The 15,433-nt window shown below is 42.3% G+C and overlaps 1 protein-coding gene across 7 annotated transcripts in view; it reads right to left on the reverse strand.

Annotated features, from left to right (window-relative positions):
* Window positions 1-886: 886 nt before the first annotated feature.
* DROSHA (drosha ribonuclease III) overlaps window positions 887-15,433 on the reverse strand; it is a 139,191-nt gene continuing 124,644 nt past the window's right edge. For 6 of the 7 annotated variants that reach the window (XM_066244146.1, XM_066244150.1, XM_066244136.1 and 3 more), the window contains 6 exons: window positions 11,055-11,196; window positions 9,683-9,765; window positions 9,488-9,591; window positions 6,957-7,049; window positions 6,087-6,133; window positions 887-1,903 (listed from right to left, as the gene is read on the reverse strand). In XM_066244146.1, coding sequence (XP_066100243.1) covers window positions 1,773-1,903; window positions 6,087-6,133; window positions 6,957-7,049; window positions 9,488-9,591; window positions 9,683-9,765; window positions 11,055-11,196 — 600 coding nt within the window. In that variant the 3' untranslated portion in view covers window positions 887-1,772. Of the gene's footprint in view, window positions 1,904-6,086; window positions 6,134-6,956; window positions 7,050-9,486; window positions 9,592-9,682; window positions 9,766-11,054; window positions 11,197-15,433 lie in introns of those variants that run through there. The other variant, XM_066244154.1, reaches the window with a different exon arrangement.

The following is a 15,433-nucleotide window of genomic DNA, read 5'->3' on the forward strand; positions in this document are numbered from 1 at the left end:
TAAAATTTTTTCACTCACATCTATTCATAAACAAATTACATAATAAAATTTTGTTTACTTAAATGAATCATTTTTGTATTTAACATTTTTTAATTTTAATATTTCGTCCGGCCCATGAAGAAAGTTTTCTAATCTGTCCCGGGCGCAAAAACTGTTGGCCACGCCTGGTCTACCTCCTCTGTAGCCTCCAGATCTGTTCTACCCCAGCTCCCCAAGCCCAGTGCGACTCAGGCCTTCATCACAGACAGTTCCCATGGAATAACACAGGTTCCTAACCCACATTCCTCCCACCTAATCCTGCTGCTCCCTTGGAAGGAAATGTCTTCCCCCATCACACAAGCTACCTCACCTTCAAAGTTCAGTGACCTCAGGCAGTAACTGCTCTGTGAAGCTGTGCCTGTCTGGCCTCCTTTCCCTCCCTCCCAGTCTCATTCAGGGGCACTTTGTCTGTAGAGGCACCACAATTTGATGCTGGCTTTGGCATTTTGATGCACATGAAAGGGTAGTAAAAGTTCTTGTTTTAAAAAAAAAAGGTTCAAAATTTTCCCTTGCTTTTTTGCTTTTGCTCATAACATTTTCAAGAACACTCAATGAAACCAGGATTCTTCCCCTTCCAGTTCTGCTATCTGTGGGGAAAGGTGGACACCAGGGCTGTCTTTTCTTATAAGTACCGTCTCATATTTTTATAATTAACAAATGTAAAACCCTTAGAGAGTTCTCTCTACCTCGGAATTCCCTCTAACGTGTATGCAACATGCATAGGTGCATGTGTTTTGTTCACTGCTGTAGCCCCAGAGCCTAGAACAGTTCCTGAAATATAGTAGGCACTCATTATATATATGCTAAAATAACAAATGAAGGCACATTTTTAAAAACGTTTTGCTTTTATTAATAAGAAACCAGGAGTGTTCAGTTTAAAACAACATTTTTTTTTCAATGTCATGTCTTTTAATGTAACATTAGCCCTTTGCTGCAGGGACCACTTTGAACTGATGCAAGCTATGAACCCTGTCTTCCAGTGCCCCCTCAAACCCAAATACACACATAACATTTCAGAAGGTTCTGAGCCTTCCCTAAAATCCATTAATAAACTTCTTAAAGGGTCTGCTGACCCCAGGGTGAGAGAGTGTGGCTTAATGTGTCATTTGGCTTAGAATCATGATTTCGCCCCTATTCTAATGATTCAAAGAATATATGTGACTCAAATACGTCTTTCCCCCTCCCATCGGCTAGTTAAATGTTAAGAGATTCTATCTACAAAGGATTCACTGCTTAGAGAAGTTTAAATTCAATATTTGCAGCTGAGAACTTGTAAACATTGAGATGAAGGCTAAAAAATCTAGTTAATAATCCAAATTTCAGAAAAGGATGTTAGTAGAGAACAGTCCAAATATCTGGTAAAGGGAATTTTCCACGTGTTAGCTAAAAGTCTAGAGTAACAATCTCAGACAGAGATAGAAAAACAGGATCTATTCCACATAGAATAAACTTCTTAAATTTTATTGTTTAAAGAAAAAAATAAAAGAGAATATGCATATTCACTAAAGTGAAGCTTTCCATTAAAAAGAAGAGAAATCAAATACTTGGTAATAAAAACTATCCAGCTAAAAACAGAATATAATATCAGTAAAACAACAATAGTGATTTCACTTTGGGTTTTATTTCAACGGTCACACTTGATTCATTGAATGTAGGAAAACTAGGCTAACTCTCAATGGGCAACAGTCACAGTTATTAAGCAAGTAAATACTCCAGCACTTCCGTGTCCTCCTTTATTTCTTTATGTCTTCGGTCTCATCTGGTTCCTTCTCTTGATGTTCTCTTTCCCACCTCATTTCTTTTAACTCTTGTCTGTATTTCCGTTCAATGAACCGCTTCTGATGGGCCATCTGGGGAAAGTTATCTGACACGAGGAGATATATTTTATATTTAATAAAGGATAGCCACTAGTGCAAAGAATGATGCAAACTAAACACATGCAAACACATATTCATATCAATACAGACAGCTGTATTTTGTAAGGCAGGGAGAAAAGAAAACATTGCACATTTTCTTCTCTTATTCTTTTCTCACTCAGAAACACCTGGATATGTGGCTCAGCACCCCTGATCCTAGACTGCAGTGTATGACGTAACCTTGAGTTTTGAAGGCACCAAGACGTACTGAAATGTTAGAACACGTACATGCAGTGTCTGACTGAGTCCAGGCAGACATTTTAACACAGTTCTCTAAGCAAGAAGTGATTTTCAGTGAGATAGTAAAGAATATAGTAAAATGTAGTAGTATGTTTTCACAAAGCTCAAATCAAAAAGTTCAAGAAAGTAAGAATATCACACCGTTATTTACAAAGAATTAAAGTTTCTGAAAAAAGCAAAAAAAACGATATTGTGGACTAAAGGAGGCTATATTCTAAGTCACTATTTCTGATCATTTTATTTCTAAAGTTTACCATGAGAAGCCCAGAATTATATCAGCAACAACTCAAGTAAAGGAAACACGTCACATAATGTTACTTTGATTTTTAACCCTGTGCGAGAGTGTTGACACAAGTAAAAATCCTGATTTAAGATTTTTTACATTTACTACTTTGTAATATAATACATTATATGTAATATAACTCAGTTTGTGATATAAACCGAGTATAGCAATACAGTAAGAAATCAAGTATGGAACGAGAAATAGTCATTTCACAGTCTCTTGGTCAACAAACACATACTTCAACAACAAACTCACAACAGGATGCAAGCATGAATAAGAGCAACACAAGTTATTCGGTCACGTGGGGAAAATGACACGGTCCTGCCCAGCCAGGTAAGGGCCTGTTACATATAAGAGGTTCTACTTCGTATTTAAAACACAAAGCAGCAGAGATGTGGAGAACACAGACTGCCTGGCGAAAAGCAATGTTGTTCTTTGTGAAGGATGAAGCATAATAAAAGTGGATATAAGTATAAACCATATTCCTAACACCCCCCCTTTATACAGCATCTTACCCTCCCCTAGATGAGGGCGGGGACGGGGACAAGGGGGACAGGAAAAGCAACTGAAAGGCAGATGGGTGAGTCAGGAAAGACCTTGAACATCTGAGAGTCAGTGATTATTTTAAACAAAAGGGAAACATAATGACATCTGTGTTTTAGAAATAAAGCAGTAATAAAATTCTAACCCCCAAATGATATTAAACTGAATCCTCTTATACTGTATAAAACATAGGTTTCAAGTATTCTATGTATTTTTAAAATTATAAGTCAAACAAATCCCAAAAAGTTAGCCGTGGAGCAAGTTTCTACAAATAAGCCTTATTTCCTCAGTAGCTTCTACCGTAAAACTAACAAATCCCACCACTCAGAGCTAGTCAGTGATAACCTTTTAGGATATATCCTCATAGCCCTTTTCCCACGAAGTCGTTATACTCCACACTGTAGATGTGTACATGTATTATTATTACACATACACACAAATACTTAAAATCATTCCCCCTCCACCCTTACACTGTGACAGTACACAATAGGTTTTATGGGTATACTTATTTTCACTTATTCTAGCATATGCATTTTCTCATATCATTAACCTTCAAATATACAGGGTGGAGCAAAAGTAGGCTTACAGTTGTTTGTATGGAAAATAATACAATAATTAATAAATAATAAAAAAAGAATAAACTGTTTTGTGTACTCATAATTGTAAACCTACTTTTGCCACACCCTATATTATTTTAATGGCTGTAAAATATTACATGTGAATAAAGGAAAAGTTGGTGAACTGCTGCCTGCAGGCCAAATACAGCCCCCACCCATTTAGGTAACTAAGGTGTTAATGGAACCAACACCCAACATTTGCATGCTCTCCAGGCCTGTGGGCCACAATGGCAAAGTCCAGGCAGGGTGACAGCCCACCTGGCCTGCAAAGCCTAACTATTTACTCTGAATCATTACAGAAAATGTGTGCCAACCCCAACAATATCCTATAGTTTATTTAGACACGCAGTCTGATTTATATATTTCTGTTTATTGACTATTATATATCAAGTTGTCACGATTATCATGGTACGATTACTGGTTGACTCCAAAAAATTAAATCTCTGGACCAAAGGGTATGAAACTTCTTTACGAATCAGATACATAGAGCCAAAGTGCTTCCCAGCAGTTTAAACAATTCACTCCTACCAGTTCAGGTGTGGGGGTAAGACTCCGAACAGGTTCTCTCTCCAGTACTGTTTTATCATTGAAAGCAAACAAAAAAAGAAAACTCTAAAAATAACCTTTAACAACCTTAGAGTGGAAAATGGAATCTCACTTCTATTTCGGTATGTGCTTGTGCATTTATATATAATAAATGAGCAAGTTCGCCCACAGGGTCAGGAGAAGTGTCAGTGAGGAGTCCTTGGACAGTGGCCCTGAGAACGCTAGCTTCTCCCCCATGGACACCCCCCCACCTATGCCCAGGATCAATGCGGTGCTGACTGCACATGGCTGCTGGCCCTCTGTCCTTCCTGGAACCTCTCCCACGGCCGAGACTCGAGGACCTTCACTCGCAGCCTTTGCACTGTGCTCTCTCCCGATGTAGCTGGCACTTGAAGCAATCGGACTTGCTTTGTCATGCTTTGCCCCCTGGTGCTGCTGTGCAGCACAGTACAGACACCTCAGAAGGAAAGTTCCTTGCACTAAACCAGGGGTCTCCAAAATTTTTACACAGGGGGCCAGTTCACTGTCCCTCAGACCGTTGGAGGGCCAGACTATAAAAAAAACTATGAACAAATCCCTATGCACACTGCACAAATCTTATTTTATTTATTTTTTATTTTATTTTATTTTGTATTTTTATGAAGTTAGAAACGGGGAGGCAGTCAGACAGACTCCCACATGCGTCCGACCAGGATCCACCTGGCATGCCCACCAGGGGGAGATGCTCTGCCCATCTGGGGCGTTGCTCTGTTGCAACCAGAGCAATTCTAGCACCTGAGGCAGAGGCCATAGAGCCATCCTCAGCGCCCGGGTCAACTTTGCTCCAATGGAGCCTGGGCTGCGGGAGGAGAAGAGAGAGACAGAGAGGAAGGAGAGGGGGAGGGGCAGAGAAGCAGATGGGCGCTGGGGAGGGGCGGAGAAGCAAATGGGCGCTTCTCCTGTGTGCCCTGGCCAGGAATCGAACCCAGACTCCTGCATGCCAGGCTGACGCTCTACCACTGACCCAACCGGCCAGGGCCACATATCTTATTTTAAAGTAAAAAAACAAAATGGGAACAAATACAATATTTAAAATAAAGAACAAGTAAATTTAAATCAACAAACTGACCATTATTTCAATGGGATCTATGCTCCTCTCACTGGCCACCAATGAAAGAGGTGCCCCTTCCAAAGTGTGGCGGGGGCAGGATAAATGGCCTCAGGGGGCCGCAGTTTGGGGACCTCTGCACTAAACCTTCCATTTACAAAGGCTAGGGCCCTCCGTGGTCAATCATGGAATGAAGTTTCTTCTCCCCAGCCATCTCACTCTTGGGTACCTCCCTCACAGAACTCAAAGCATCAATATATAGATACTTATTGTCAATAGTGATAAAGAACAAAAATCAAAGTGTCCACCCATAATAATAATAAAACCAGAATAAACTAAGGCACATTCTCGGCATGAGCGTAACGCAGATGTTAAGCGAGAATGAACTAAAGTCACCATAACCTGCAAGGCTGCCCAAAATGAGCAGAAGTAGATGAGTAAGAAAAGAAAGATGAATAGAAGTATGTAAATATCATCCCATTTTAATAAAACAATGGCCAAAAACGAAAGAGAAAGACTCTTTGCATGTGTAAGACCTTAGAAATACTTGGAAAGAAACACGTTGGGCGCTCACCTGGGCTGAGTGCGACTGTGCAGAAAAGGAACATGAACATCAGAGGCAACCAGAATCACTTTCTAAAATTATAAGCCCAATTTATACATACCTCACATTCTACTACACTCTCCGTGAAGACTTCAATGAAGAAAAGATCACATTTTATCAGTACTTACCATTTTTCTATTTTCCCATTTTCTTTCCATAAAACACTCATTACATTATGAACGTATAATTAGAGAAAAAGAGATAGGCTTACATTTTTCAAGTGCATCCATCGCTGCTCCCATTTCCGCTTGCTGAATACTATTAAGTAAAATATAGGTAAGATACACTTTAATTCAAAGTTGTTTTTTTTTTCAAAAACAAATGGTATGGGTACAAATTATTCAGGCTGATTTTCATGTTTGGTACATAAAATTTCATCTGATTACTTCTGCTGTCACACACCGAATTGCACAGATAGGAACAGACACAGGGGCACGCAGAAATGTCATTTATATGCACAAAGCCTGTTTGAGTTATTCATTCCACACTCTTAATACTGCAATAAAATGCCTTCCATTTACATTACGTTTGAAGTATTTCCTACTTAAATTTTCACACCCTCTGTGGAAAGCTTAAAAAGGCAGAGCAAACAAATATATGGATAGACAGACTTCTAATCATTTCTCAGTTTAACATATAGATTAGAGGGTTCAAAGAAAGGTGATAATACACATAATTCTTGCACCTGAAGATGTTAGCATTTCCACAAAGCTCGAATAGCTCTAAGAGGTCAAATGTTTAATGACTGTGTCACACAGGACGTGTTTCCTACAACGCTTGCGGCCATGTCGGGTTCTCTACTGGGCAAATGAAACAGGACAGGCCTTACCTGTGCACTAGGTAATGCGGTTTTCTCTAGGCAGCCAAAGCCCCCTAGGCAATGGTATTCCCACTGTCCCAGGCAGACTCTCAAGTTTGGGGCTGGGCTTGGTGGGGACATAGGATTTACTTCTTTACCCTCGGACATTCTATACCCTAACTTTAACAAGTCAGCACAGATTGAAAACACCAAGCAGGGACTTGTCAGACACACAGGATGTTCATCTGAAGGAGTTAAAGCGTTGTCATCGTCATCGCATACCTTGGTCCCTTCCCACAGCCTATCCTTTCTCCCTTGAAGTAAACAGCCACCGTGTAGGTTCTCGCGTGGGAGGGCCCCACCGTTTGCAGGGTCCTGAGAGTGAAAAGGAAAAAGATGATTAGTTGCTCTTGCTAATCTATAACTACAAGAAAAATCATGTCCTTATTGCTTAGACAGAGAAAGGTAAAAATAACAAGACAATTAAAGGTGCAAGATTTTTATTTGCTAAGCCTGACAAATATAGAGAGCTTGAAATAGGAAATTTTAAAAATTCTAACACTGGATTTACATATATTTCCCCCGAAAGTATAAATAGCATAAATTATAAATAGCATCTGAAGGCTACCAGTGAAGTATAAAGTGTTTTTAAGTAGTTTCAAAGAGTTCATATTCCAAATGTCATAAAAGGAACAAACTTTTATCAGTGAAAAGTTAACAACTGCAGTCTATTCATTGTTCTTCAGTGCTAATCATGGCTAAAAACAATAAGTATCTAGTCTGACCAGGCGGTGGCGCAGTGGCTAGAGCATTGGACTGGGATGCAGAAAGATCCAGGTTCAAGACCCTGAGGTTGCCAGCTTGAGCACGGGCTCATCTGGCTTGAGCAAAAAGCTCACCAGCTTGGATCCAAGGTCGCTGGCTTGAGCAAGGGGTTACTCGGTCTGCTGAAGGCCCGCGGTCAAGGCACATATGAGAAAGCAATCAATGAACAACTAAGGTGTCGCAATGAAAAACTGATGATTGATGCTTCTCATCTCTCTTCGTTCCTGTCTGTCTGTCCCTATCTATCGCTCTCTCTGACTCTCTCTCTGTCCCTGTAAAAAAACAAACAAACAAACAATAAGTATCTGGGCAATACACCTAAAAGCCATGTCTGAATGGCTCCACATCCTTTATAGACTCTTTCTGATGCCCGTTATCTTATCTGAAAGATCACAAAACCTGTTTAATTTCTGAGACATCTGAGATCATTTCAAAGGTACTCCATTGTGCTGAGGACACAACACAACTGCTGAAAAACAAAACTCCAGGTCCTCTGGACTTTAATGCCACTGTGCAGATCTGAAATGCGGGGAAACTGATAACTCCACAGGAAAGGGAAATTAAAAGTAGCCCACAAAAGATAACGGAATAAACACGTTCATCGTGGAAAAATTATGTAAAACAAGCCTTCATCTCGATGAGAAAGAACAAACTCCGTCCCTCCATCTGGGGCTTTATGAGACGGGAGCAGTCATTTCCTCTGGGAGTGTGCTCTCCTGGGATGGAAGCCCCCGGGGGCTGCTTCAAGGCAGCACTTACACGGAAATCATCCTGCGCCCGGAGAAGTTGTCCATCCTCATTTTATTTATTGAACCTTAATATCACTTTGATGAGAAAATACTGTGAGCCTTATATGTAATACAGTTGGGATATTCATTATTAGGCACATATTAAAGTACTCTTTCTAAACATTTGGAGTTTTTTTGCAATAAAGGAAGTATTGTTTAGCGGTGATGGCTTCTTGGGACAATTTATAGTAGCTTGCTGTGGGTTGACACACATTTCTCTTGGCCTCTTTTTCTTTTAGCAAAAAAGCCTATATCATGTTGTGGCCATTAAATAAAAACATAAAAACATAATGAAATCCCCTGCTGCCCCTCGGTGTGTTCCCTTGAGAGTTCTGAAGTTGGAGAAAGTCCACAGGGAACACTCAATATTCCCAGACGCGCATGCCTATGACCCTGTGTGCGCAGACAAGGGGCAAATGGCTGTGGTAACAGAATTTTAACCATCCTCAAACATGCACATCCAGGTAATGCCTTGGGAGGCACCTCACCTATTTTGATAACTCTTCCTTTTTGTAATTCCTCTTTGAAACCATTTCTGAATCAACGGACGAGTGCCTCAAGATAATTACTTCAGAGTCAAACCTCCTGTTTTCATCAAAGGTGGTATTTTATGTGGAGTGACCTGCATTCCTTTTGAATATCTGGCTAACACTCAAAGAATACAGATCTGTCGCTAAACGTATTCAAAAGTACTCCGCAGCTTTTGATACACACTCTGAGAAGGAAAGTTCCGAATATCTGAATAACACAGCAGCCTGCAGCCGGAAGCGGCCACTGGGCCCCCCAGAGGGGAGGGACACCCAGGTCCCGTCACAAATTAAGCAGATACAATCTTCTGATCAAATGAACAGCAGAGGTTACAGGAAATAAGAAGACAAATATAAAAATGTATATAAAAACAACCTTATCTAAATTGTTCTTATCTTGGGTCCCCTAATCTTAGTATGTCTTCCTCAGAGGAAGTAGTTCAAACAGCATTTTAGAGATGAAAAAAAAGCTTAGATACTCAAATGTGACCCATTTACTTAAAGCTAAAAGGCTGAGAAGCCCAAGGAGTTTCAGGGTGGGGTGAATCGGAGTTGAAAGTCTCAAGGTAGACCTTCGTCAGGGTCACCCCTCGTGATTAGCTTTCCTCCAAACAACCTGAGCATCAACTCTGAGCTCATGGGATCCCATGGCCTGTGGGCAGGCAACACTCACTTGTACAGAGGAATGTCTGGCTCCTTTCCTTCCGTCCTAAGTGTCAAGCAACACTGCTGAAGCTGGGATTTGGGGTCATTCCAATCCTGATTCAAAATGAACTCCTGTAACAAGTCCCCAAAAAGCATTTAGTAATGGCTTCTGAGACCATCGAGCGTAAAGCGTACAACCAATTTAAATTTTATATGAGCTTACTTTTAATCGTGGAAAGAAACAAACATTCATGAAAGTATGAACATATTCCAAGTCCTTGTCAATGTACAGAGCTGCAATAAATGCTGAAAAAGAGAACATTTAAAAATAAACCACGACTCACTGCCATTTACCAGAAGGAGTAAGAGACCTAGAGGTTTAAGGAACATTTTAATAAGGTTTTCAACTTCTAGGCCCTCTGTATTCTTCAGCATTACCATTTCATCTTTCTTGAGACAAGAACTACTCTTTACCGCTAATATTAGAAGCAATAATATAGATGTGTGATTAAGATGCAAAGTCACAGAGTACAAAGACTAAATTACGTTTGGCAAAGGGCTAAATGAATAGTTAGTTAAAATGATAGGCTAAATGCTATTGTACAGCAGGGGAAGAATGATGTCTGGGAACACAGCCATGTTAACACCAAATGAATCAAAATGAAACGTGAAGATCAGATAGGACACCAGAATGAGCACACCCTCGGGACTGCCATACTCAACACCGATCTTGAGGAAGTCACCGTTTACAAGGGTCTGTGTTACATTCCATGAACAGAAATAATACAATTTATAATTCAATCTACCAAAACACAGAAAAATATAATCCTAGGCCTGATAACTGTAACAGTGTAGCTAACTTCCCATTAATAAATGGCGACCTCAAAAAGCACTTTCTTAAAAGATACCTTAACCACGTAAAAAATAGCAAGTTTAAAAGAATAAAAATAGCTTTCATTGAGCTAAAAAAAAAAAGCCAATGAGAAGGATCACTAAACTTAATTTTTTAAATAATTTTTATCTTTAAGATACTTTTCTTTTATAGAAAAAGATGCTTTTTCAGGTTCTTAGATTGCCTTTGCACTTTGTAAATGAGCTGCTTTTGAATGGTAGACTTCCATATCTGCATATAATTCCATTGTCAAAAATACCCTAACACTGAAAAGTTCCAAGGCCCAGTGCACGGCCCACTCATTTTAAAGTAATATCAGAAACAATCAATTCCGTGTATAATCCTTTAGTTAGCTGTAATAGGATTATTCATCATGCTAACAGACCGTATCAGAAAGTGTAAAAGATGACTTTATCCACAGAGCTTTGAGCCCAGACAAAACAATGGTTAATAGTTTTAGTACTCAGTGAGTAAATTATCTTTCTTTCTTCTATGTCCCTATATAAAGGCAGCTTGGTGGCAAAATAAATAAATAAATAAATAAATAAATAAATAAATATCTAAGATTCACTACTAGCAATCTTTATATTCTGTTAGTGTTTCCACAAAGGGATGTGATGCCCGAGAAGGATAAATGTTGGTCCTTTTGATTTAAACCCTGAATTTGCAGGTTAAGAGAAAAGCTTCATGCTATAGGACTCACATTCCAGAAGGTCTGCCAACGTCTTGGTCCTGAGGGCCACAGGCCTCTTGGTCTTGTCGTTGGTGATGGCGTATTCCTGCATGCCCAGCTCCTCTGCGACCTTGGCTTGAGTTCTGTTATTCACCAAAGAGCTTCGCAGTAACTGGCCAAAAGGAATCAAGGTGCATTTAGAAACTATTTCACTGTTGGGGTCTCCTTTGCTTCTGGTGCTGGGACCAGCCGGCGTGAGACCACTTCCCTGAGAGGGGCACAGGGGAACAGACCGCTTATACCCTGACCCACTCCCTCCAGGCGGCAGGGACAAGCTGCGTACGCTTCTAGCTTCTCCTTACGAACTTCCTCTGCTCCTGGGTTTTACCTGACATTTAAATAGTTCACTTCATTGTTTAGTTGCAGTGACCAATGTTGCAGGGGATGTACTATTTAAAGGTCAAGGTTTCCATTAACTTTAATGCTATTAAATGAAGGAGCATTAAAATTTTTTTTAAATCAACTTTACAGAAGTATAATTCACATAATAAAATGTGCCCATTTAAGTAAGCTAGATGAGTTCTGACAACCTTCTAAGTTTCTGTTACCCCAAACAAGTTCCCTGTGGCCCTTTGGAAGCAACTAATACATACAATCCCTCTCGCATAACATACTTGACTTGTTTTCCAACACAACCATTAGTTTTAAAAGTATTTTTAAAAAGTCTAAAGTAAGCTTCAAGTTTCACGGCACTGATGCTAATTCTGATATTATACGATTTGGGGAAGTGATGCTTTAGTAAGTATTATTTAAAATACTTAAATGACTTACTACATTTTTGCTTGTATTATTTTAAAGATTTCTACTACATAACCTGAGTTGCAGTTTTTCAAACAGAGACCCTTTATCTTTAATCAAATGAAAACATAATTTTCATACTTCAACTTCAGAAATTCAAAATAAAAATTTCTACTAGGAATTTCAGTCAGATAAGAGTCCTCCAAGAACTATCCAAGTAGTGACACTAATCAGTGAATGAAAATTAGGCAACTGACCCACGGAAGAGGTGCCCATGCAGCAGGCACGCCTGGTTAAGGTTCAGAATAGTAACTAGCTACTTATCCACACAGGGGCAGCGGGGAGGCAGGCGCGTGGAGGCAGGCGGGTGGAGGCAGGCGGGTGGAGGCAGGCGCGTGGAGGCAGGCGGGTGGAGGCAGGCACGTGGAGGCAGGCGCGTGGAGGCAGGCGGGTGGAGGGAGGCGCGTGGAGGCAGGCGGGTGGAGGCAGGCGGGTGGAGGCAGGCGGGTGGAGGCAGGCGGGTGGAGGGAGGCGCGTGGAGGGAGGCGCGTGGAGGCAGGCGGGTGGAGGCAGGCGCGTGGAGGCAGGCGCGTGGAGGCAGGCGGGTGGAGGGAGGCGCGTGGAGGCAGGCGGGTGGAGGCAGGCGCGTAAAGGCAGGCGCGTAAAGGCAGGCGCGTAAAGGCAGGCGCGTAAAGGCAGGCGCGTAAAGGCAGGCGCGTAAAGGCAGGCGCGTGGAGGCAGGCGCGTAAAGGCAGGCGCGTAAAGGCAGGCGCGTAAAGGCAGGTGCCTGGCGGGAGGGGTGGGATCAAAGATGGGAACCCACCAAACAAAAGCTGAAAACTGTCACCAATCTCGAAGATTTGGGGGAATAATGGACCAATAACAAGAACTTTTCTCACAACAGACATAACAAATTCTTAGTCTATCACAATTCCTCACTACTGCTCGCTCGTGGACCCCAGGACCCCGGGGCAGGAAGTGGCTGCGAGCTGGCGGGTTTTATGCCCCTCCCGCTCCTCAGCGCACTCTGTTTATTAGATGCAAGTTTTATGCTCTGTGGCATCACAGTGTCAACTGAGCTTATGAAAACCAAGATTTATTCTCAACGCTTGAGATTGCATCCTTGACAATAGATAAATAAGAAACAATATGTTCTTAATTTGTCTGACAATGATTCATGAAGCAGAATTACAACTTGATCCTCGTAAGCCACGCTTGCCATGGAGTTACAGGCTGCTGTTCTCTGTTTGTCTCTGCTCCCTTCCTCCTCCTATTTCCCCCAACTCTATCTTTTCTTCAATATAGCGTTTCATTGAAATTAATATCCACAGAGAAGCTCAAAATTAAAAAGACCTGGTATATAACATTAATAGAAGACCCAACCAATAGGGAGCCCACCAGCCTAATATCTTGTAATTACAGAATAATTGAGCTGGAGATATCTTTTCTGGTTTGGATTTCTAATGGGAGAGGTAGGGTTCTCAAAGTAGAGGCCATGGGAGAATAGGAGGGCCATTTTGAGAATCTGGCTATGCTGAGCAAGGTGGATTCTCTTTCAATATATGCTTTTGGTGAGAGGAGAACACTAATTCAGGCCGCATATATGGAGATTTCAGGCTTCAGAACCAGCAAGCCTGAAGTGCACATGAGCATATGGGAACCACAACACACCACTGGGTACCCGCCCAGCGGACACCTTCCAGCGTAAGGGCCCCTTACGTAGCACTGTGGAGAAACGCTGTCTGGGGGTGGGAGGGGAGAAAGCAATGAAGATAGAAACAGAAATGCTTCCACTTTTATTTAAAATACACTCTGACAGGTCTTAAAGCAGCAGAATGGCCAGCAGAAACTGAAATCGCTAAATTCTTACCAAACCCAGCGCCTGAACTGAAAGTAAGAAAAAAAGGAAGCTAAAAAATCACCCATATTTTTAGCGTCAGTGCAAATTTAGAAGATGAGTTGAAAAGAGGTAAGACCTTGCTCTTTCCCTAAACAAAAAAGTCTGAATGACAATTCTTTCATTGACAACTTCCATCCTTGGCCTTTGTGGAGCTCTGGTTCAGAAGGAATCGTACTGCTGGGCAGCCTGAGGACCAAAGGGCATCACAAGGCGAACAGCCCCGAGGTGAGGGCAGTCCAGTGGAACAGTTGTGGAGGCTGGTTGGTTCTATTTGACGCCCTGCGCTGAAGGCTGAGATCAAAGGCTGGTCAACAACCTGCTGCTGCCCTGGCGCTGTTAACTCCGAGGAATCACCACACAACCTGGCCACCGCACCGCACTCTGGTGGCCATAGAGACGGCAGAATCCACGGTACACACAGGTGCTCCTCTCCCTCCCAGCCTCCTAAAGACCTTCTCGGAGGCTCACAGACCTAGCAGTTGTATCAGAATCATTAAGTACTTTTCAGATATAGTGCTTAGGCCTCTTCCAAGAACCAAAGAATTAGAATTTCTGTGATGCCACCTGGACAAATGCATTTTTAAAAAAATTCATGTTGGCGGATGCTGGTTAACATTTGAGTCAGAATTGAAAAAGAATGAGTTTGCCAGAAGAAGGGTGGGTGCTAGGGTCTGAATGTTTGTGTCCCCACAAAATGCATATGTTAAAATCCTAACCCCCCCGGCCGGTTGGCTCAGTGGTAGAGCGTTGGCCTGGCGTGCAGAAGTCCCGGGTTCGATTCCTGGCCAGGGCACACAGGAGAGGCGTCCATCTGCCTCTCCACCCCTCCCCCTCTCCTTCCTCTCTGTCTCTCTCTTCCCCTCCCGCAGCGAGGCTCCATTGGAGCAAAGATGGTCTGGGCACTGGGGATGGCTCCTTGGCCTCTGCCCCAGGCGCTAGAGTGGCTCTGGTCGCAACAGAGCAATGCCCCGGAGGGGCAGAGCATCGCCCCCTGGTGGGCGTGCCGGGTGGATCCCGGTTGGGCACATGTCTGACTGTCTCTCCCCGTTTCCAGCTTCAGAAAAATACAAAAGAAAAAAAAAATCCTAACCCCTACAGATGATGGTGTTAGGATGTGGGCCTGTGGGAGGTGATTAGGTCATGAGGGTACAGCCCTCATGAATGGGATTAGTGCCCCTGTAAAAGAAGCCCCAGAGAAATCTCTAGCCCCTTCCCCACATTAGGGTACAGTGGAAAAGTCTGCACTCAGAAGAGGGCCCTCACCTGATCATGCTGGTACTATATGACCTTGGACTTCCAGCCTCTAGAACTCTGAGCAATGAATTGCTGTTCATAAGCCACCTGATCTGAGATATTTTGTTACTGCAGCCTGAATGAACTGAGACCATGAGAAAGTGTTTTCAGGAAGAGAGAACAGCTCTGGCAGAAGCAGGGGATCATGGCACAGCAAGATGACTGCTCGGTAGAAGTGGAGGAGAAATCAGAGCCAAGCGGAGGAGAGCTGACACAGGTGGGGCTGGCCAGCCTCAGGGCAGAGAGGGTCCTGCAAGTTGATGTAAAGAAGTTTGTATTTGCCTGTTGGGGGTGGGAGAGATCCCAAAAGGTGTCAAAAGAAAACAGTGGCAAAGTGATTTTTTTTATTTCAAAAAGACCATTTGGGTGGATGAATTTGAAGGGAGCAAGACATGACGTTGGGAAAGCCTGCAAATGT

The sequence above is a fragment of the Saccopteryx bilineata genome, chromosome 1 (assembly GCF_036850765.1).
Source record: "Saccopteryx bilineata isolate mSacBil1 chromosome 1, mSacBil1_pri_phased_curated, whole genome shotgun sequence".
NCBI lineage: Eukaryota > Metazoa > Chordata > Mammalia > Chiroptera > Emballonuridae > Saccopteryx > Saccopteryx bilineata.